The 24,357-nt window shown below is 36.4% G+C and overlaps 1 protein-coding gene across 3 annotated transcripts in view; it reads right to left on the bottom strand.

Annotated features, from left to right (window-relative positions):
• The window catches only part of astn1 (astrotactin 1), a 300,003-nt gene that overhangs the window by 215,656 nt on the left and 59,990 nt on the right, over positions 1–24,357 (bottom strand). For all 3 annotated transcript variants that reach the window (XM_017420879.3, XM_017420880.3, XM_017420882.3), the window contains exons 3-5: positions 11,196–11,446; positions 10,861–11,003; positions 7,541–7,690 (exon numbers count right to left, since the gene is read on the bottom strand). In XM_017420879.3, coding sequence (XP_017276368.1) covers positions 7,541–7,690; positions 10,861–11,003; positions 11,196–11,446 — 544 coding nt within the window. The remainder of the gene's footprint in view (positions 1–7,540; positions 7,691–10,860; positions 11,004–11,195; positions 11,447–24,357) is intronic.

Below are 24,357 nucleotides of genomic sequence, written 5' to 3'. Positions count from 1 at the left end.
TTTTCATTTCTGTTTTTGCACAAAATGTCTAAATTTACCTGTTTTAATCTTTAGTATTTCAAGACGGTACAACAGTTTAACTATAGCAGCTCACATAATGCTATCCTGTAATTTCATAAGCTTGAAATTTTAGCAAAAGATCCTGACACCAGCTTTAACAAAAGACAATCTGAGACGCTAAATTGGTTTCCCTGAAATCCATATTTCTGCTCCTCACTGTGAATTTCTATTTCTTTCATATAGACTTAATCTCTAATTAAATTGGAAAATGGAAATTCTTATAACTTTATCATATTACATTGAGAGAAAATGAATATTTTTTTGAAACCTTGAAACTAAATAATCAATTACAAAGACAAAATAAATACCCATCCCTTCATCACTGTGCCTTTTTAGGAGAAGATGAATGTTAAAGTTAACTCGCATGCAAAGTGCAACATCAACTTTAAATAGCAACGCTGCACAATTTGCTGATATCTCATGATGGATGTATCACATGCCCAGCATTTCTAGTGAATGACATTCTCTGAAGTGTTTTGTTCTTCATTCATTCTGTCAGGAAATGTTGTTTTTCACTATTTCTTAGACTTCAGCTTTAGATCTGCAGGGTACTCGTACTTTCTGATTGACTGTGTGACAACTTGAAACATTTTGTTGTTGACAACAGTTGGCACCAATTATGAGTGAATACTGTGCTGCTGAGAAATATTTGGATGTAAGATGAATGAATTACTGTCTGAGAGTTACTAAAACAATGGGTAATGAGATGGTGTGAGAGATGGAAAATAAGAATATTAAATAAAAAGTACATTAAAAATGACCCTTCAGGATGAAATCTTGTGCTGGACAATATCAACATGACCCCTTTTTATTGTCCACCATCGTAAGGCAAAAGTTTTTTTTTTGTCTGTGTCTGTTTGTGTCTGTGTGTTAGCAAAATATCTCATGATGTACATCAACAACTCATTCACTTTTGGACTCAATCCAATTTAAGAAGGCCAACACAGCTTTTAAAAAATTAACCAACACATAAATGGCTCTAATTCCATCAATTCTACATATATTGAGCATATATATTCACAGCAAACACTATATCTTGTGACAGTGCATCGCAATATTTTCAAGGTTTGACCAAAATGGTTACAACTGTCATTTCTCAACATCTTAATCTAAAAATTTGGCATGAAATATGGCAGGGAATATGTATTATTTCTTGAAGTACTTTAGTTTTATTAGCTTTTTTTCTGTACAGGCTTTTCAGTTCCTAGTCTGAAGCTGTACTTAATCATGTAGAAAAAGTGAGTTTGAACAGCTCTCTTTGGGATGACTTACAATCAGTTCAATAATAAAAATCAGCCACAGATGAAACCTGACTTCCACTTAAACATGTGTGAGCTTAAGGATGATGTTTAATGTGTGTATTATAGTCAGGAATTTGATACCTACACTCTACACTTTGATAAACATGCTGCCCTTACAATGTCAATAGTGCATTTGCACTAAGTGTTTTTTAACTGAGGCATTAGCTACATTTAGAGGACATGCTCTGAAACTTGTTTACAAGTGTTAGTGGATTGTGCATCACGAAGTAAGAGAAAATAAATCCACTAAAGCAGCTATATATCCCACTGCCTCAGAGGGATATATGTAATTTAGGGGATAAAAAAAATGCTAACACTGTTCTGTGACACAAAAAAAAACCCAACCAAGAGGAAGTGTTTGATTAAACTGGAGACGAGTCCTCAGAAACAATGGGGGAAGGAAATAGTTGGCAGCAATGTCAACGTGGCAAACCGAAAAGGACTTTTTCAGTGACAGCAGCTTCATCAGCTTTTCATGTTGTTGTTTCAGAACAATATGCACTGAAGATATGAATGTGCTGCATAAATATTATTGGCAGGCATGACTATCTACCAGCACAGATGTTAGCGTGGCTTTACTTCAAAAATGGGAAGCCTTTTTTTGATGACACCATTGTTTCGGCAGCATTTTTCAGACTTATTTAATAATCAAGCAATATTCACGGCACACTTTCACTTCAGATGGCTTTGCTGGCAGAGAACAAAATCCTCTAAAACATCATTTATGGATTATTTCAACTCTGCTGTGAGGACTGAAACTTTGGGGAATAAAAAGGGTCTACCAAACAAACTCCCCAATAACTAGAAGTCCAGAGCAAATACATAGATTATGGGGGTGTGGAAATTTCTCAGTTTTAAGATGCCTTCCCACGCAAACTAAAAGATACGACATTGATGCTCAAATCGGGATTCTAATTCATAAGAAAACAAGCTAAAGACAAGCTACCAAGAAGCTCAAAGAAGTTTTAGTTTTATTTTCTTTCTGAAATGTATTCCTGATCAATTAGCAAGCTGTAGTGTTCAGATATAATTTTCAGCTTCTTCACTGCAGGTCACTATATCTTAAAAATTGTCAAATGACCTAAATTTTTGCCTGTGGTTGCCTCCAGATAAACAAAAATCCACTATCACCCAAACTCATAGCAAAAATCAGAAAAAAATATATTCAGATTCTAAACAACAGGGTATAAAGATTTTGAGGCTTTTTAAACAGCTAAATAAAGCAGAACTGTCAAGGCCAAACTTAAATTTGAGAGAAAAGAGAACAAAAGACAAATGTGTATGCAACAATGGACTAGCTATAATAAGAATAACAAGTGCCTCAGAGAGTACTACCATTAAAATCTAAGTTGTTTGAAGTATTTTTCTTATATAATACAAGACGAATAATAGGTTTTTTTAAACGCAATTGAAAGGTATTTATGTCTGACTCTTTCAGATAGTCTGCACATTGCTCGTGATGAGGCCAGGGACTAAAACAGAGAGGGGAGTACCATCCAGTGACTTTTAGGATGTCAGACAGATGCCTTGACATAACACTTACAGATGAGAAGGAGGAGGAGAAAGAGACAATCAGCAGCAAGGAGGGTGTGAGATTATAATATGCTCAGAATTCAGACTTTGGGGGAATTTAGGAGTAGAGCTGATCCACTTACCACTTCAACATCTGTATTCAGACTGAGTAGGGAGCATTGTGACAGACCTTTGGGGAAAGTTGCACCAAGGCTCATAAAAATACCCCACAACTTCAGGCTGGAAAACCTCAGTTATGGTGATCAGTGAAGACATATACAATCTCCAGCTCTGCCCGCTCTGCTGCCGCATAACACAAACATGTGAATGTGTTCGGAAGCAGTGTTCCACACCCAACCCTCACAAGCCGCAAGGCACAACTGCTGTTTCTTTGTTGCTTCGTGTTGACCACTGTGTATAAAGTGACACCTAATCAGCAAAGAACAAGCCACACAGCAATCAAAATTATACTTTTACCTGTTAATAATTCAGAGCTTTACATTTAAGTCTGAGCATTGTCCAGTAAGCTAGAAAGTCCTGCTTAAATAATTTCTTACTCCCAACTGGCCGCTGACAGAGCTCAGCTCGATGCTTCCAAGTAGTTCAGTTTCATCATTCCCCTGTGTTTCCTTCAACATTTATCATTTTCTTCAATATTTCACACCAGAATTAAACTTGAAGGGGAATGTTGTCTAACTGCCTACCTTACAGAGAAAAGTGACCCTGGAGTAATTCAAACTGTCCCTCATACAGAAGGTGAAACATCTTTCAAAAATCTGACCTAAAAAAATCTGTTCTCCTGAACAGTTTGCTGGGCAAAAGGCTGATTGTTCTTTAGCAGCTGCTTTATGCTGATCGGGCTTCATCTAAATGATTTTTTCAACTTTACAAGTCAAGAGTAGATCCTTTCTGGCACACATGAAACAAAACTTTCTTATTTTTTTTATTTTTAAGAAATAACAAACAAACAAAAACAGATGTAATGTTGGAATCTAGTGGAGAAAATTATCATTTTCGTTTAAGTCACTTTGGACAGAAAATCACCAAAAGTTATTTTCACCAGAAGTATTTTTTGGGGTTTTATTTTTTTATTATTTTTTGCCATGCATGCCTATTCTGTGAACTTTGCCACAAACCCAAATCTGGCTCCAATCAAATAGTTCCAGCTTCAATGTTTAGAAGAACAGAAAACCGATTTCCACAAAAACAACGAAAATGGGGAAAAAAAATCAACAACGGCCTTCTCCTCTAAAAAACTGCTACTTGACAACAAAAAAGCTATTAAGTACATTGTCTCTAAAAAAAATCATTGGACGTACATCGAAAAATGAATAACTTTTGGAGTCAACATGATTCGAAATGACCATCACAGTGAATTAACAAACAGAAATGGATGAACCTCAGTCATTTCTGTTTGCTGTAGATGTTGAGCTGAAATTTTCTGTGGTATTAGCTGAAAATCATTCCCAGTGCATACTTTACGTGCTAACAGATCCTCCAAGGTCTTTGTTAAAACTGGCCTGCAAGTTGCCTGGCCATATGCAATCTTTCCAGGAATGCTACTTTCATTATTTAATGAATGGCACTCAAGATAGCAACCTTCTATCCTATAAATACAGCTAAATTGGACTTTATTTTGCCTCCTTTTGGTAATAGTAATGAGAAAGGCTTAAACTAGCTCCTCTCACCCACTCCTATGACATTCTCCCATTTGACAACTTTGGCACTTTTAGTTTTTAGAAGTGACTCTTGAGTCCATTAAATGTGCTGACACATGGAGTGAAGAGAGGCACAGGGCCATCCTCAGCAAAACGGGGAAGAATTAGTACTTTACCTGCCTCACGTGCACTGAGAAGTTGTCCGCTGAGAACGACAATACCTCCATGTGCAAATTAAAAGAAAAAAAAAAAAGCTGAAAATCATCATCTGGAAATGCCAACAATAGCAACACAAAACTGCATGAAGCAGACCTAATTTCCTGCTTAGACAACCTCATTCCTATGCAGCTGGCTTTGAAGAATACTAATTTGCATCTGGAAGCACTGAAATTTCAAAAGGGGTGTGTGTGTGTGTGTGCATTTGTTACCACAGGATGCAAAGCGAGGTACTTTCGAACATTCTGATAAAATAAATATGATCAAGATAGCTTTTTTTTTTCTCCTATTTTTTTACCTGCATATTCTGTGATCATGCAGTGGAAAGCAAATCAGAATTACTAATTTGGAGGAAATGTTTATTTTTGCTTCTTTTAGCATACAGCCAACCAGGAGCTTGTTCAACTTTTCACAAACACAGTGGGAAAAAAGTGACAAATAATAATAACAATTTAAAAAGAAATCTTCCAAAGGCCCAAAATCTCTTGAACACTTTGCAACTCTGACATGTTTTCAAATTGGAGCTGAACTGCAAATAATGCATTACCTCATACAGCTTAATATTTGCTCAATGACCTTTTTAAATAAAAACCACATTATTAGTTACAATCTATAGCAGATCATTTATTAGTTAAGAGCATGTGATCACACAGATCTATGGTGAATGCACTGATATATAATATAACTAGAGACAGGATGGGGAGCCAGAAGTTGAAGCCACAAAGGATGAGCGCCCCCTAGTAGGCCTAGTGACCTCAGAACAATTTCTAAATCCTGCCTCTCCATGTAAACAAATGGGATATTTTCCTGACTAAAAACTGATATCAAAATAAGGAAGTAGGAAAACAAAACAATGCCAATTATTAATAAAAGTTAGAAATAATGAGGAAAAACATGGAAACACATGAGGTTTCATTCACACCCCATTCACACTAAACTTTAGTTTCATTTACAGTTCAAAGGTCACTCATTTCTCAACATAGTATGAGCATACATGATATGATGTTCTGCAATAACATTCTAAAACAAATAAAATGATATCAGTCTTTAAAAATTTCATTTGTCACATGACTCCAGACCTCAATTCTATCTTAATTTTATGTTAAAAATCTGCATTTTCACATCAAACAGCTGAAACACTGGGTGCCTTTAAATCTCAACTTAAAACCCACCTGTTTAGAGTTGCTTATGGCTAAATTAGGGTTAGAGTGCGGGTTTTTGATGTCTTCGATGTTTTTCTCTTTCTTACTGTTTATTCATTGTCACGTGCTGTTTTTATTTTGTTTTTTAATTATGTAAAGCACCTTGAAATGCCTTGCTGCTGAAATGTGCTATACAAATAAAATTTGATTGATTGATTGATCAATCAAAAGTTCCTTTAATTTTAAATTTTCCTTTGAATTAACGCTTAGAACCAAACTCTTATGTGATCCCCTTAATTTTTAACTGTATGTAGGAAAATCCTGCAATGCATTTGGAAATCATTGAATTTTAAACAAAAATTCAAGCTTCAAGAATCTCTTTACTAAAAACATATATAATTCTATAATTCTAATGAACATAACTTTGGGTGCAAAGTCGACAAATAATTTAGTGACGGCTTCGGCCTGACGTGCACAGTTCATGGCTGCACATTCATTGTTCCTAATAGAATTTAAAGACTTTAATGTAACATTTCCTGTATCAAGCATAGCTCCCAAACTCTATCTGCTAAATCTACAGGATGATTAATGCAGGGGTCAGTGACCACATTAATGGCTTTTCCTCCCTCTGGGATAAGAATGACAACCAGCAGCAGGCTGCCGTGTGGCCCCATAATATGTTGGTGTGTCAACCTTAAGTAACTTCTGCTGGAATCTATAATATGTGACTAATATTAACACAATACTGAGATTTTATTATGATTTGATGATTTGTGTGTGGGGAGCGGGGGTGTTGTCTTCTTCGGACTGTCTTGAGAGTGCCTGTTTATCAAATGCGTTTGTCTTGGGCCGCTCTCCTTACTCATCTAAACTAATAAATACTCTGCTGCCCCTTAGCTGCACCTTCCTCTTTAGTGTCATGTTTTGTCGTTCACAAAAGGCAGGTTTAGATCTAAAGAAACTGATTTGAGTTTGATTTAAAATTAACAATTAGCCACAGTTTGCAAAGATAAATAATCTGCAATTTGGATCCATGGTGATTTTAATCCAACAACGTCCTATAAAGTCAATCAGGTTTTGAACAGATATTGTTCGGTTCAGAGTCATTTAGGTTGGAAGCACTCAAATGCTAGTTTGTTGACAGATGTTATAAAAGAAAGACAGCCCTCATCACAGTTGATCGTTAAAATCTGAAAAGGGGACAAGAAACTGTATAATATAACATTATGAGCACTGGAGGTTAATGACATGTGTCTATAAGTTAAATCATTCTTCACTTATTAGCAGAGACCATATGTCAGAGGCTCCGGACTGACATTAGATCTGACAACATATTGACTGCTATCAATACAGACCTGCATTTGTCCTTTCATTCCTAAAAAAGTGGGAATTCAAATGTCATTTTGACTGTTCTGAGGTCTGTTGTCAATCAATTTATTGTTGTCATGAGAAAAAAAAGTTAAGGTCATTCATATCAGACAGTAGTTTAAAAAAAAGGACCCCGGAATGCCTGAATTTGGAGTCATGAGCACAAGTTGCCAGACTTTCATCTGACACCAACAGCGTGTGCACGTAAATATGTAAAAGTGTGTCTGCATTGTGATTTATTTCCTTCTGTTCTGACTCAAATCCCTGGGAGAGAGTGACTCACCACGGGTGTTGCTGGAGAGGCGTTTGCGTTGGCTGGTGGAGGTGTTGTGTGGAAGCAGGGTGTTCTGCTGGTGGTTGCTGTCGATGGGGCTCGTGGCGATGATGTTGTCCTTGTACTTGTTCATCAGGGCCAGCTTGGTGTTGTCGCTCACTGCAGACACGCAGGATGAAATGACAATTGTGGTGAAGCTTGATGCAAACTAAAAATGTCTGGAAATTGAAAGTGTTAGTTTAGTAATAGTATGAAAAGCACATGGAGCATGGTGCTTACTGGGAGAGAGGTCAAAGAGCTAAATTAAACAATGACAAAAGCTGGCATGAAATTAAAACTAATTTGAAAAATGAACAAACCACACGCAGGACTCACAAGGGTGAAATGATAGTTTTGTTTTGTTTATAGTCAAACAATAGTTCCAAAAACATACCACTGGTAATTTCAAGAACTATCACAGATTACTACTATTAAAATAGTTAGAAGGAAATGAAACACAAATGAACACACACACACACACAGACAGGCAAGAACATAATTGCTTCCCTAAAACCATAAAACCTAGCAATAAAAAAGTAAATGTGTAAGTCTTCCTAAATTTCTTACTGTCATGATTTGGGTATCTTTAAGTTTATTTTTTGATTAGGTTTATTGCTTCTCTAATTCTGTTATTTGGTTGATCCTATGTTTAGTTTTGTGTTGTAAGTCCTTGTATAGTTTTTGCTCCTTGTGCCCTTTGTGTTCCTGTCATTATTCAGCTGTCCTCAGGTCAGTGCCTGTCAGCCTGCCTCAACCACCCACACCTGTCCCTCGTTTCTAATCAGTCACCTGTGTCCACTTACAAATCAGCCTCAGCCTTTAAACCCAGTTCATCTTCTTCACTTCCTCATTGGCTTGTTGTCACTCTCATGTGCTGTCCAATTTTCCTCATGTCTTGCCCCTCGTGTTCCCTGCAAATCTAGACTTTTTAAGTTTTTTTTATTTGTTTTTTTCTTGCTGCCACGTCAGCCTTTTGTTGTGTTATTTAATAAATTAGGTTTTCTTTGAGTTCCTGTGCCGGCCTGCATTTGGGTTCAAACCATCCACTTACTAACTTGACACTAATATAAAGATAGTTATGAGACAAATTGGCTTTTCAAGTGACAAGCACAATAAACTATGTACAAATATTTCTTTTTTATGTACGCATACGTTCTAAATCAGTCTAAAGCCAAGGGTCATGACAGCTTTCAGAATAAAAATTCATCTTTGTTTATTTAGCAGAAATGCATTTTTCTGAGTGACCTCCTTAGTATTTATATTTATCAACATTCCATACATAGCCAGCGGGTTGCACTGTCTGTTTTTCCAGTTCATCTCATTACCCATCGTAAATGCATAATGCACACGATTACTCTGCTTCCATTAGCTCCAGGGTTGGGTTGTCTGGATTTTATACAAAATATACAAACTGTGTGAGAACACTGTCACCATAACTGATCACTTGATGAGTCCAAGAAGTAAATATTCAGACAGCTCACCTGCATTAAAACTGTTCCACTTCATGCAACAGATCTCAGGGGACTGGTGACAACTTTAGCAAACATTTGTTGAAAACATTTAAAAAAGCTTGTAAAAAAAAAAAAGAAATTAGTGGCTTTCAGCAAAGTCCATTGATAATTTCAGGTGTTAAGAACAATTGTTAGGAATAAGCTAGCAATTTTAATATTTACAGCTGATGAAGTGGCTTTAAATATTCCTTTAATGAAGTAAAAGTTTCTACCACCTAACTTAGTTAATTAATGACTTTAGTTGAGTTTAATTGGCACAAGGAAAACAATACTAGAACATAAATGCTATACTGTTAATCATTATAATTAAAAGTGTTGATGGTAATGAGGACAAATAGGCAATAACTCTGCTCATTTTAATAACACGGGTTCTAAAATATGTGTTTGTGTGTAAAAGGGAAGTGAATAAAGTTCCTGGCTTACTTTTTAACACCTTTGGTGGGAAGTACAGAGCTGGTAGAAGTTTTGTTTAGGAAAGGGAAAAAAAAGTTAAAAAGTCAATGCCAAAGTAACACTTTTTGTCTATATTCTGCGAATAAACTGTTGGCTTCCCTCAGCTGCTGGCTGCGTTGTTCCCATATTTACTTCTGAAGTCCACATACTATAAGCTGGTGTTTAGATTATTTTGCTTGGGCAGGACCTTTATCCTTTATTTTCCTATTGTAGGTTTTAGTGTGATTTGTTTAAGAGAAAAAGAGCCAATTCCAGAATTCCTGACTGACTCACCAGGAATGGAACCATATAAATTAAACACTTTTCCACCATTTATATTTGAAGTGTAGTATATCTTTTTTTTTGTTGATCGTTTAGCTTTTTTTATTTTGAAAATTGTTGACTTGTACATATATATTATTTTAAATGATAAAATTGTCAAAATACAGAGGTAAAATAACTACTTTTTTGACATCAAGTTGCTAATGCCTGATTGGAACATTTTAGATATGAAAGTGCCTCTTTTTTGTAAAACTCGCTTTTCATTACTTTGAGTGAATGTAAAATTTTGGTTTGAAATGTTTTAGAGGGTTTTTAAATCATAGTCTGAAAAAATTCCTATTCAAGTAAAGATAGATTCCCGGTACTGTTAAAAAAATGATGTCCCAGTAGTACATCTAACTAAAGCTCAGGCTGTAAAACCAGAAAATCAAACCAACAGAACTGAAGCAGTCTTCAGAGCTGAATCTAACTGCAGGTGATAATTTACAGTGTTGTGTTATTAAAAGTGTCTCCTCTGATTCTGCAGGAAAAACGTAATCTGATTCAGTGCAATACATACACACATACACACAAGCATTCATAAAAAGGTCAGAGCAGCTATTTGATTTTTCTCATTGTGCTGATGGTACAGAATGATTTTTTTTCTTTTACAATAATCCTGCTCCACAAACAAGGCACACGCCACAAGTGTCATGAAAAATATTAAAGCTGCATTAGTGATTACATTTGGAAAAAAAATAAAATCCAACATTCATACAGTTCTACTTAAAATCTTTGCATGTGCCAAATTTATGTCTTTTCAGCTAAAATGTAAAGAACTAAGTGTTAAAACAGGCTAAACAGTTGAGTCCAAATCTGAAACAGATAGTGACCATTATGTGTTAGTGTAATCTGTATGTATTATAAAGTTGACCAGTAGCACTGCACAACACTAATATGACCACAGATTCTATATTTTCTTTGTTACATTTAATCTAATTTAGACTAATGAAAAACTTCAGTTTACAGAACATTTTGTATTGTTCCTTATTCTGTCTATTCTGCTTGTTTGTGCAAATTACTTACCCGGTGTCAGGTCCATGTTATTCTTGTCATTGCAACCTTGAAGGGAGTCCAGAGTTCGGGTGACTTGGCTGGCAAATTCCTCCCCGCCGTTCATGCACTCTCTCTGCAAATGGTGACGAAGGTCTGTGATGTCGTATTCATACCTGGGGATGAGGTTGAACTCAATTAGAGCTGCATCACATTGACATAAAATACTAGAATTATTGTTGTATGTAGTGATTTGATGGAGCGTTAGAGATTTGTAAGTGTAACAGAATGTACACTGTAGCTTTATTGCAGCCTGTTTCAGATTACAATTATCCCCTCCCACATAGTCTGCCCATCCAGGCTTTTACCCATCCAAAATTGGTGTCTCCCGGATGCTGAGGGTGCCGCTGGAGTTTGGCCCCTGACCCCTGGAGTTCCTTAAGCTTTCCCGGGCCTGCCCTCCCATCAGCACTGATGGGATGTAGTGGATCTCATTAGCTGCCTCAGCGCTGGCACTCTTCTGGGGCTGAGGGATGCGGCGGCGTTTACACCAGCGCCTACGAGTGTACAGGATAAGGACGAGGCACAGGACGGACAGCAGAAGGGCAATCATCCCACCCTGAGGGGATAAGGGTAGCATTTGGAGCAGAGACAAAAAACAGGGAGGGAGGAGAAAGAAGGGGGCGGAAAGAAGAGGCAGTGTCAAAGGTGGGAACAGAGTCAGAGATTTATGCCAAGTAGAATACAGGATCAAAGTCAAAGTCATAATGCCAAAAGCACAATTTAGAAAAGGTTGTAGCGAGAAGTTGTTGAATACTTCCTAACTGTTTTAAATGATAGTAGCTCGAGCAGTAACCATTTTACCTAGAACAAAGTAAAGACAGTACAGAACGTGGTTCTCAAACTATTATGTACAAACACTATAAGACCATAGTGAATGTGCTGGCAGGTAGAAATAATATGAACTTACATGACTGAATTCACTGACAACAGCAGTTCCCTGTTTTTTGTTTAATAAGTTGTTTGACAGATTAGAACATAATCTAATTAGATGAGTTGTGTTTCAGTATAAGAAAACATTTAGTCCACTTGGCTTCACACATCAATATAGGAATAGGGACAAAAGCAACAAACTTGAAACTACAAATAAAACTAAAAAAATAATGATTAACCAATTAGGTCATTTTTTGAAAATCTTCTATTTACTGAAGAGGTTGCCTGGTAATAACAAAAAGTAGATATATCTTTATCTGAGTCTTGTGTTGTTTATTTTGCCTTTGCAGTTTTGGAATAGTTGCTGACTGACCTTGAAAACTTGACTGAATTTGAGTTTATTTATTTTTATTGGTGGTTTAAAAAAAATGACATGGTTAGTCCATAAAAAAATGTACGCATTGTTTTGAGGCAGGAAACAAGTATTATTATTGGCCAGGTGTAGGACTTTCCTGACAATCACACATTTCTTCAGTGAGATCAGTACTGGTACATTATTTATTACAAACCTAAAAGTGGGAATTACTTTTGCTCACAGTCTATGGAAATACAAAAAGTCAACAATGATTTTGAATATCCTGTCATGCTGTGCATTTGCTTTAGAGGAGACTGATACCAGATGACTGGGTTAGGTCACATGAGCACTTCCAATCAGCCTCTTTTCCTCTCTGATTTTAATGACTTCTGAGATACTCCATGGGGTAAAGGGATATGGCAACATTTATGCCCACCGAGGGTGGAGAGATTGTACAAGATGGACAGAAAAGGGGCAATGATCCTGCCCTAAGGAGAGGTTAGCAGAGAGGACAGAAACCGAATCAGACAGACACTTGAAAGGGAGGAAGCAAGCGACAGGGTGAGCGTCAAAGGGAGAGCAGAAAAGGCAGGAGAAGAGTGGGAGAATCCCTTCAAGATGTGGAATATGGATCAAAGTCAGGGCAAGTCGAAAGCATACAGTCTGCGCAAACACAGGAGAGTTCAAGAGCAATTCTCAATTTGGTACCTTCTTTATGAAATAAGCCAAAAGATAGTTCCTGTCATGTTTTGACCTAGTCTATGTCTCACGCCGCTCTTTGCATTTTAAAGGTAACTATAAAGGGAATTTAGAGCAGAGATATGAAAGATGAGGCCATAGGTATAACTTAAGGGCATGCCATTCCATGTTCAGCATGTGCAATTTACCTCCTTTGCATTCCTAATTTGATGCTAGCAGCAGGGCAACCAAATGAATAAAAATTAGATAAATTTAGCAATTTGGAAAATGTCAAACTGAATTATGAAAATGTCAAGGTGATGGTACAGAGAGTCAGACGGCTGCAATTTGCCACCGGAGATGAATTTATTTAAAAATAGTGAATGACTGCCTAAGTCAAAAAATGCTGAAATTAGAGCAAACAAACTGGACAATATATCCCTCAAGGTAGATGTTAAAGCTAATCCATGTATTAAAAAAAAAATCAATTTCTAGACTGGACATAAACAGAGTGTCCTGAGAAGTATGTAAAAAGCCTTCAGCTGATTATACATGCTGCCGAGGTTGTTCTTTCTCCACTTTTGGTTTTCTACCTGTAAAATTAAGGCTAGAATTGAAAACTTTTGGTCTCAAAAATCAAACACCCAACCTGTATCTGATCTTACAGACCTGAACATTTTATATTTTTACCAAAAGAACACTTTATTCTCAAACTGTAGACTGTAGAATAAATTACATTATGATACAATTGAAATAGACTGAATTTATTGGACTTTAACATAACCTAATCTGGGTTCATTTGTTTTTAATCTGCCCCAGACAATCTGAATTCTTTAAAAGCTTAACAGATATTTAAATGCCATCTTTCCTTTGGCACAACATAAACCAACCCCTCATTCCAGCTGAATAACATGTAATAATCTGGTCAGAACACAACAGAAAAGAATAAGTATAACTTATTTATAAAGAATGAAATATAAATTTAGACTTTTTAATACAACAATATGCTGGTCAAGTCAAATCAGTTCAGGAAAGATATTCAAATTGATCAACTAAAAAAGGGTTTAATCACTAATTTACATAAAACATTCTTAATGTCAAACATATTAGCAACTGAGGCTGAATATAAATGGGTTTTTGTTGCTTGTATTTATTCAAATTGGCTAAAGTAGAGGCCTATTTGCATGTGTTGTTTGCTTAATCTGCGCAGTCAAGGACATTAACAAATGACACTGTGATATGGGCCACTTATGCAGTAAATCAGAATGCACACTGGTCAGAAAGGAGACTTGAGTCATTTAGTCTGCAATAATTAAATTTTCAGCGTTCTGCAAGTCATCGATAATGACCTCTATTGACACTCACAGAAAAACAATGACTACTCTCTAAATAAAAAAGCTCCTTGTTGAATTAAAAAGAAACTGCCTTTTCTCTTTCTGAACGAACTCTGTTTTGGAAGAATGTTGAGTTATGCAATCTCAATCTATTTGCCACTGATATATTCAATTAAGTTCAAGAGTAGCACACTTAAAGCTGCACTAATCAATGTTTACATTAAACAAAAGCATAATTAGAATGTTGTATTGAAAGAAGATTTATTCTTAGAGGAAAACACACTGCACACAAATACCTTACTCTCCCGATAATATGAACTCATTAAACATCAATTGCTTTGCATTTTTTAAGCTCATAATCAGAGTAAGCAACAATCAAATTAGGCTAGATGAATGTGCCAATCTTAGACACGTTATTGGGAAATATTTGCACGTTAATCAAACTCCAAGAATTTTTACTCCATCTCGTGGGACACTGGCGTTTTACAATGCATGCCCTTGGCTCAGTGTAGAATAGGAGGGCTGTGGATAAAATTGTATGGAGAGGGGGATGCTCAAATAATTTGTGTTTCTAAGTATATGGATTTAAGAAAAGCTTTGTGTTGGCATAAACACGTGATTGAGAGTCATCAACTGGAGAGAGCTCGATAAAAGGTAAATGAGAAAATGAATAGAATATCCTATATACAGCTACAGCAGTGTAAACACAATATTCATTGGACCGTTGTTTTCTTTGATTTAAGGTCAATAGTTAGAATACTGCTGTGCTTATGCGCATAGCCAATGTTTGGAATAAGCCAGTAAACATAATGGACTGATTAGCAGCAAAACATTTAATTGTGTTTGTCAAAAGGGCAATGGCTATATAGAGAGTGACTGAGCACTGAAGCAGTTTTTGTATCCCCTAATATGCTATTCAAACATCAGATTTAACATAACACAGTGAGACAGAAAGGGGTCAAAGAACAGACTGATACAAATTCCTTCATTATCAGTTGTACATTATGTAAGCAGTTAATGTCTAATCAATGTCCGCTGGCTGCTTGTATGATTTTTGTGTAAATTTTCCCCGTTTTGTGTTTGTGAACACAGACTTTTTACTGTTGATGAAAATTTAAAGATATAATTTCAGAGCATTATTTGATGAGCTCAGGGTGTTAAAACTACAATAATTTTGGATAAAAGTTCTGACGCCCAGGGTTTGTAGTGAGATGGGATCTGTTGGGATCAGATGACTTGTTAAATGTCAATGAAGCCTTTTTAATATTTCTGAAGATACATATATGGCATGTTTGTGTGTATTGCAACAAAAGCCAAACAGCCCCGTTATGTGAAACTGTGTGTTTCTTACTTTGTCAGTCATGCAATGTCATCAATGAAGCATTTGATCTGTTCCAAATTCATTCTGAAGAATGACAATGAAACCAAGAGATGCAGCTATAGTGATAAAGAGCTTTGCTCAGTGACTGGAAGAAGAAGATGCTTTGCAGCAGATGGTGGGCCCCCCACAGCGTCTTGATCTAAACATCATGGAGTCACACAGGGGTTATATAAAGAGATAGGCAAACTACAACAAACTCCAGGATGCCTAATTGGTTTCATTAAAAAAATATTAATCCTAAAAGTATTTTAAACATATATATTGTAGACTGCATGGCTTATATTTAAAAAAAAATATATGTTGTACATTCTAGCAAAGGATGTTTCCTTACATTCAAAGCATGCTTACTGAAATACATGCCTGAGGTGTAACATGCACAAATGTCAGCACTGATTATGAGTGAGACACGTGTGTGGAAAAATGTGTCAGGAAGGCATACGTTTCAGTCAAAGGAAAAGTACTGGGAGTGGAGTGATGAGCTGTCACAACTGAGAAGATGGCAGTGTTCATGGGAAGGGGGGGAGTGGTGCAATTATGCTAAAATCTTGTGAAGCATTTCTACAAAACGTGTGACTATGCAACATCTGATTTTATAATTGCTGTAGTCATACGAAGGAACAGATTTCCTTTGAAGAAAATAGTTGAAAATGGGAATATCTTTTGTTTTCTTTCAACTGTTTCTATTTCAGGGGTCGCCACAGCAAGTCATCTTCTTCCATCTAACTCTGTCTTCTGCGTCCTCTGTCCTCACTCCAACCACCTCCATGTACTCTCTAACTGCATCCAAATTTCTCCTTATTGGCCGTTCTCATTGTCTTTTTCCTAGCAATTGCATGTTGTTGTATTAATCTTTTGTGCATATGCCAGGTTCGTTTAGAACTCTTCAGATTTTTAAAGGAGTGTATCAATAATTATTAGTCTAAAATTTATTTTTAAGCACCTCCATTATTTTATTCATCTCTGAACAAACCAGACTGAGATGCCAAATGTCAAGTACCTCAAAAGGTTTTCAATCAAATCAAGCTCTGTGACAAATGCAATTGAAACCCATCAACCCGCATTAGCACCCATGCTTACAGGGTTATAATACAGGCACTATGAAAAAAAGAGCAGTTTAATGTCAGGATTACTTGGAATCAAAGTGGGGACTGAGTGGACTGTGTTCTTATATTGCCAATAAAACCAAACCACACATCAAAGCATGCCAGCGCTCCAGCCTCATAATCCACTTACTAACGGATGGGGATGATGTTGTAATGGCACCAGTGCTCCATATGACTTACACCCCTGTCATATAAGTCCTGAATGAAGGAGAGAAGACATGGCCTTTCTCAAGATGACAGAGCAGACATTGTATCAGAGCTGAGCTATCAATCTGTCACTTAGTTTGTGGATGCGAGGCATTAGGAATCAGGAAGGCAGAAAGCTCTGGACTTTCTGACAGCAACAAGATAGCAAAAGGAAGTTTCCTGCTTAGAATGTAATAAACTTTATCTTTGCAGAAAGGCTGCTGATTGAATTTGATATCGGGCTGCTGTATTAATGGAGGAAAATGCCAGGATTCAAATACCAAATCCATCCTTTCATGGATTTGTTATTATGTTGACTCTTGTATCAAAAGCTAAAGAATTAGAAATAAGACCATCAGTGGATTGATTCTGTATTTGAGGACTCTTATGCCTTGTGTTTTGGTGCTGATTTTTGACATTAAAGAATGTGAAAGTCAAAACCATATTTTTTACACAAGGTTTCCTCCCCTGGAAATGAGAATTAATGACAGGACTGACCTACATCATTTGATTTAATTTGGTATATTTCACTGGCACTAATAAAGCATAAAAACCATGATATTTAAGACCCTGTGTGGTCATGGAATATTATTGTGAATTGCTCTATGGCTGAATATGTGACAGTAACATTTGTAAATTGTTCAAAAATGTGGAGACTTAAACACACACATGCGCAATATCAACCCTGTCAAAGCTCACTTTTGGGGAAGACCCAAATAGCCAACACAGCAAAGAAATCTCAGATAGATTAAAACGCAAACCAGCGGGTCAATACACATAACTGTCAATCAGACTGAAAGAAGCTGAAAATTAGAGATTTTTGTGACTGGTGAGGGTGATCAGGAAAGTGGAAGGAGGTGCAAAAATTAGGAACAGAGACGACTAGTTGATGGAACAATACTGGACATGGGTGAACAAATAGAATCAAAGATCAAAGATAGCTTAATTAATGAAGTCAAAAACCACACGAACTGCATGTGCTTATGTCATCTTTCATATGTTTCTGATAACAAATAGTATATTTAGTGTCATCTGGGTGTCAAATGAGTGTCATGACATGAAAAGAAGGATTTTTAAAAACCGTTCTGGGGTAAAGATATTTCAAACCTTAATTAAGTTCTACTTTAGTCAATTTTTACTCTACCTCACATTACAGTCAACTGTAAATATGCAGTTAAAAAGTGATTTTCCCATGGAGTTTAATTAGACAATTATTGTTCCCATTCACTGTTTTGCTAGGTCAAATGGGAAATGAGGCAGTGTTACTGAAACATTAAAATGCATAGAGTGACCCTAATATTGGCCATATTGTCAATAGGGTCATAGTGGAGTCAAAGTCCCAACATGTCCCTTTGACACAATGCAATTAAGTAACTGTGCTGTACTGCATAAATAAGTTGCAGAATTCTGTGTCACTGTGTCTTCAGACACACCTGCTTGGCAGCAAAAGCACAACAGACATGTGTTTCATTTGCCTTCCTTCATTTACCAGGCAAGAAAAAAGAAAGAAGTAATGTTAATCTATGAAATGTTTACTACAGCTCTACAGCTCTAAACAAAGTGTACTTAGTTTCCATTTAAAGATCCAATGCAATTGGCACTAAAAATATGGCCTTTTGTTCTTCAGACGTTAGACTGGCTATAAGATAAAGTATTACCAAGCATGTGTGATGGCAGCGACAAAATTAGAAAACACTGAAAAAGCAAAAATTCTACGGAAGTGCCTACCATCTACCTGTCTTTTGTGTTATTTTTTTTCCCTTTCTTTCAGAATTCAATCCTGCCAAGACTGTCTGTATAGGAAATTGAAATGAAGAAAATGTCCTGGCTTCATTTCTCGAAGCAGGCGTGGCACCTTCTACACTTGCAAAGGAATATTAAACTACCTAAGCACCACATAACATCTCAGTTCCTATGCAAGTCTGATTTGTTATAAGCATGCAGCCAGTTTTATAAGGCACTGGCTGAAATCTCTACTGAGAGCGGAAATTAATTGATGCTGACGATACATCAAATTGAAACAACTACCCCTCTGTGTTCACCAAGATGCAATTCAAAGAAACAGGGCCAGAAAGAAGAAATACAAATCTACATCACAGACTTTGTGCTTAAAGGTGTGTTTGTGTCTAATTTGTACCATAAGCTCAGTTTATGTGAACACTTTTACATAAAAGATAATGACAGAAAAATAACGTTCAACCCAGTTAAATTCACTGGTTATTCTTCAAGGTTAAAGCTACAGTAGTGAACCCCTATGTCACTGTGAAGATGTTTGGAGAAGATATTTTTACACTTGAAGCAAGCAACAAAAATACAAACAGCATACATCTTGTAGATGATGGCTTGAACTGTTTTATTTTGTTGTAGATCCATGTAGAGAGAAGATCAACCTTGAGTTTGCGGAATGTTTTCATCGACATCTAACAAAACTATGGCCAAACTAATGGTTACAAGCAACTTTTATGAAACACAAACCAAATTTATTCATTGTTAAATGAACAAATCAAGTACTATATTTGTGAAATGAAAAAGACTGGCTTCATATTAAAATGTAGACTTTGTTTTTGTTGTTGTTGTTGTTGTGAAGCCAAAGCATATCTGAGATAATCAGCAGTGGTTCAGACAGGTCGGCAGTTGGACAGAGTGCCTTCCTGACATCCCACAGGGAAGCTATGGATTGGTTTGTCTCGCTCTGCAGACTTTTTCACAAACACACCATGTTGTGATGCTCAGAGAGCACCTCGGGGGTCTGGGATTCATCAGAGGCTACTCCTCTACAAGTGGACAGGGCAACATTGATCGAAGGTTTATACGATCAATGTTATTAATGCAGGTTTTAGGAGGGTAAACGTGTCAATATTTCTAAGAGCTGAGCAGCGCCACGATAACCATTTCCTCCTTAAAAAATATGTCAGGTGGTATGAGTACATTTGTGTTGATGTGTTTTAAAAAGCAGATGTTTTGGTGCTGTGAAATGCACTGTGGTGATTGATGACAGTGAGGCAAACAGCAGCGCTCTAAGACAAACTTTTTTTAATAATAAAACTTTAAACTTTTGTTAGGATGGATAAATGAAAGTGTTTTGATATTACACATAATAATGCATAACAAATGTGGTTTGCTTTAATTACAACATATATATTGCAATAGTTCATAAAACGAGCAAATAAAAATTTACCTAAAAGTATACATAAAAAGTCTGTTAGTGCAACATTTGAATAAATAGAGATAAAAGCACAATTAATGGCCTAGCATGCCTTAAAGGAGCACACAACACCGATCATGGCAGAATCTTAAACTAAGAATATCTCAGATGAGAGGGGGCGCAGTTGTAGCTGTTTTAGTCAGACCTTATAAATGACATTACGCACAATCTTATTTAATTACTGTGAGATCTTACAAGATGTGTTGGCACTTGAAGTATGTGTTGAGGATGACTCTCAGCTACTACAAAACTAAATTTAGCTCAATATCTCTAAAATGTAACACGTTAGAGCCATTTTTGAGTTGGCTAAGGGCGATTAGCTGTGGTGGCCAACCAAAACTGACCTGACTCCAAAAGTTAATGAGTTGTAGATGTACAGCCAGTGATTACTGTCTGAAAGTTTCACTAAAATGTATCAAGTGGTTCATTATTTTTGCTCATGATGCCTACAAACACCCCACCCTCCACCCACACGCAGACACACATACAGATAAGAACATAATAATAAACTGGAGAGACTAAAAACAAACCTCTCTTGGCTACCAGGGACATATTTGTAACAGCAGAGTAGGATTTCACATAAAAAGCAGATCTTTAATAAAATATTAACAAAGAAGAACTAAACACAAACAGTTTTCAAATTTGAACTTCTGGAAGCACTATAATTTTTGTTGATGTTTATGGGATATGCTGTTCACAGTATGACTATGGTTTTTACACTGGCCTTGCATCTTTGTATACATTCATAAAATAATATTTCTCTTAGAATGTCTCGTTCCAATCTGAGGGATACAGTTTCAAATAATAAGCACAATCAATGAAATTGAGAAGCCCAGAGGAAGCAGGTCATGATATTTTATACCCTGCTGGTTCCTGAAATGTTAATGTTTTTTCTTCTTCTTCTGTTACAGTCTGTCTGGCTTTGATTACTTTATCCATCTGCCATCATAGCTTTAGCAGGATTCTTTTTTTGCTGAAGAAATAACAAACACATCCTGTTCCTTGTGTAGCCACAGAAAAGAAAATACAATTTGAAGTTTAAATATGAGCTGTTAATCTTTCAAAAAATCCACAAATGCTGAAAAACATACCAACGTTTCTCATGATGCTTAAGACTCAAATGTCTAAAAGGGAACACCTAAGAAATGGAGACTGTGTTCTGCTGCCAGAGACCAGAGTGGACCCAGGGTCTCATCTTACTTTATTACAGAACTTAAGCTCATTTAGGTGTCATCACATGCAGGTGAAAATGCAACAGGGTTCAGTAATATAGACACATCCAGGATTAATGCTGGTGGAAACACGCAAACGAGTTTACTAGAGCTAGAGCGGGAAAACTCCGGCTTTTTTAGGTCCAGAGAGGCTGATTGGATTGATGTTAAAAACTCAGAGATGTTTTAACCTGAAATCTCTGATACCAGGTTAAAACATCTCTGAGTTTAGGGACAAACAGAGTCGGACCATTTCTGATTATAGAGTACGCCGTGTTCACAGCACAGTTTGAACAGAGGCGCAGCTCTTCAGTCTGTCTTCAGAGCTTTAATTCATGTAGTCCTTTTTAAAAATGTATTATTATTATTTAATATTCAATATTTTATTTGTTAGTTTTAAAAAGAGTCAAATAATTAAAGAAATTAAATTGCCCACTTTCCTCTAAAAACAAAGTTCTTCACTCAAAATGTCGATTTGAAAAAAAAATGTTTTCAGCAAGATGCGTCTGTAAAATGAGATTCTTAAAAACCATAAACTGATTTTATTGTTCATGATGTTAGTGGCAGAATTTGTTTAAATAAAACAGAAAATGATCTTTAGTGACAACAGGTTTGATTCTTTACTCTTTAAATAATACTTTAATTTACGAGCTTGTGAAGAATTCCACAGTTAATTTCCCCAGCTGCCTCTGGCCAGATGTTTTATATCTGTAGAATTTTTAATGTAACAACCACTAAATACTAATGAACACCAATTAACCTCTTTCAGGATTTATCATTTTTCAGCATTGGACTCATTACAGTTGTTTTTTTATAGTCTCTTAAAATCAGATAAGGAAATTCTGTTTTTGAATGCAGAATAAGGAAGGTAAACACAGAAATTCTATTACTGGAACTCCAGTTAAGGTGGGTGATCGCTTCATTGTGGGAAAAAGTACTTCAGTTTCAAACTGCTGTATTTGTTGGCTTGCAGGGAATACAGAGGATAAATGTGTGTTATTTTGTGGTGATTGTGGAGATGTTTTATTCAGTACATTAATTTCGGCAAATTATATCTCAGCACCATGAACAGACTTTGTTCTGACTGTGTTGTGTTGGTTATATGCAGTAGGAGAATGTTACTGAGATAAATGTGCAAACCTGATTAAAAGTCATACCTTTCAGATAAAAAGATATACATATATATATATATATATATATATATATATATATATATATATGTATATGTGTGTGAATGACAGCAAATCCAATCTGGTTTGGAATTTCTCTCCTGGCTGATATAGAAGCAGAATTACTTTATGAAGTAATTCCACTTCGATATCAGTCGGAATTGATTTGGTTAAAGATGAACAACTCATGTCCGACAGCTGCTTCAGGTAGAAGGGGAATTTCTTTCAGTAAACCTGCCAGTGAGCAGGTTTACTTCACAAGGTCTGTTACCATGGTGACAGACTGAGTTTAATTAGGAAAACTGAGTTTTCTTAAATTCAGGGTTAACTTACTCTGAGTTTGAACTAAATCTGCTTTCTACAGCAAAATGAACACCACTGAAAGCAAGAAGACCTAAAAAACTTTCCTTTCGGAGAGTACTCATTTATACCCTAATCTTTCACTTTTTAACTTTTTTTTATTGGATATCTACTTTTATGTTTGCTTTTCATAAAACTGGTAGCGCAAACTAAAAATTTATTTATTTTTGGCCTCTGAGGAAAAACAATAGAGCTCAAACAGAGTCACAACGGGAAAAAAAAACATCAAATCTAACCCCTGAGCTTGAAAATATTAGGCAATCATATAATGTAATTGGCTTGGTCTGGTTTGGATGCCTCCATACTGCATGTGCTGATTGGATTGATCCATCGAGGCCCTGTAGCAAAACAGCAGCTGATTAAAATTTGTAAATTAAAAGGGGAGAAATGTGCATAGCAGAGATACACTGGAGCTTAAGAGTCTCAATAGATAAACCAATAATGGCTCACTGAATACAGGATGCCATTTCAAACATAAAGTGTTTTTATTTGTCTTTATTCAGCAAGAGTTTGGGGATTTACTTTGTAACTGTGTGTGTCTGTGGGGTTCGAACTAAAGTTGAATTTGTGTTTGAACTGCCAGTGTCTCACCTGGTGTTGGTACAGACATACACAAGGTTAGTCATCTATTATTGATGACCAGCTGCAGCCAGCCGAGGACACCGTGGTCACCTTGTTGATGTGACTGCATGGGGAGAAGCTTTGAACCCCTCAGTGGGAGGAAGCTTCGAGCTTCATAACACCAGGTTTGCAAAATATACTGATTCAACCTCTAAAAAATAGACTTCTTCAGGCAATCAAATCATTAAAAGGAATATTAACTGAAATTACTGGGTAATAATACAGCCTGGCTTCAGTACCAAATAGAAGCCGCTTTTCTGGCCTCAGAACTAAACTGCAGTCAGGTTTAATGTAGCTGATTCCTCCTTCTATCAGGGCCAATGATAAGTCTGGCTTGTTTGCCAGTCTTAAAAAGCTGCAGATGTGACTCATCAGGTGTGCATCACCTTGGGCTCTGTCATTTATAAAATAGGTTTTGGCAGGTTTCTCTGTGTCCTGCTCTGCTTTAATCTCCAAGCACATGGATTACAGAACCACTGAATAGATAAGAATGAATATATATGTACGTTAAATAAATGTGTTACTCTTTTCTGGGTTGAGGAATACCTTAATGAACCAAATGGAGCGACATTTAAACTCGAAAATTCTATAGCACAAAAATCAAAGGCATCAAATAAGCAGAACCCAGTTCTTTGCTTTAATTGGACCTCCAAAAGTGAAACTATAGGGAAACACTGGCACTCTATTTCTGTGCAGTGATGAATTGTTGCTGGCATTTTGATGAGTTCTTTTTTTGTTAAACAGTCTGTTTTCTTCTCTGAATGGAGGCCCAGTTTTAGGCTGCCTGAAACAAAGCTGTCACACAATTATTCTAAATCCATAGTACTAGTTTTAGTATACACAGGTAGGTAGGTAGGTAGGTAGGTAGGTAGGTAGGTAGGTAGGTAGGTAGGTAGGTAGGTAGGTAGGTAGGTACATTTATTTATATAGCACTTTTCAGCACGAGGCGACTCAAAGTGCTTTACAACACAAGAACAAAATTACAGACAGAGTT

Source organism: Kryptolebias marmoratus, linkage group LG20 (assembly GCF_001649575.2).
Source record: "Kryptolebias marmoratus isolate JLee-2015 linkage group LG20, ASM164957v2, whole genome shotgun sequence".
Taxonomy (NCBI): Eukaryota; Metazoa; Chordata; class Actinopteri; order Cyprinodontiformes; family Rivulidae; genus Kryptolebias; species Kryptolebias marmoratus.
Note: the sequence above shows the minus strand (reverse complement) of the source record. Positions and strands in the feature narration are given on the sequence as shown.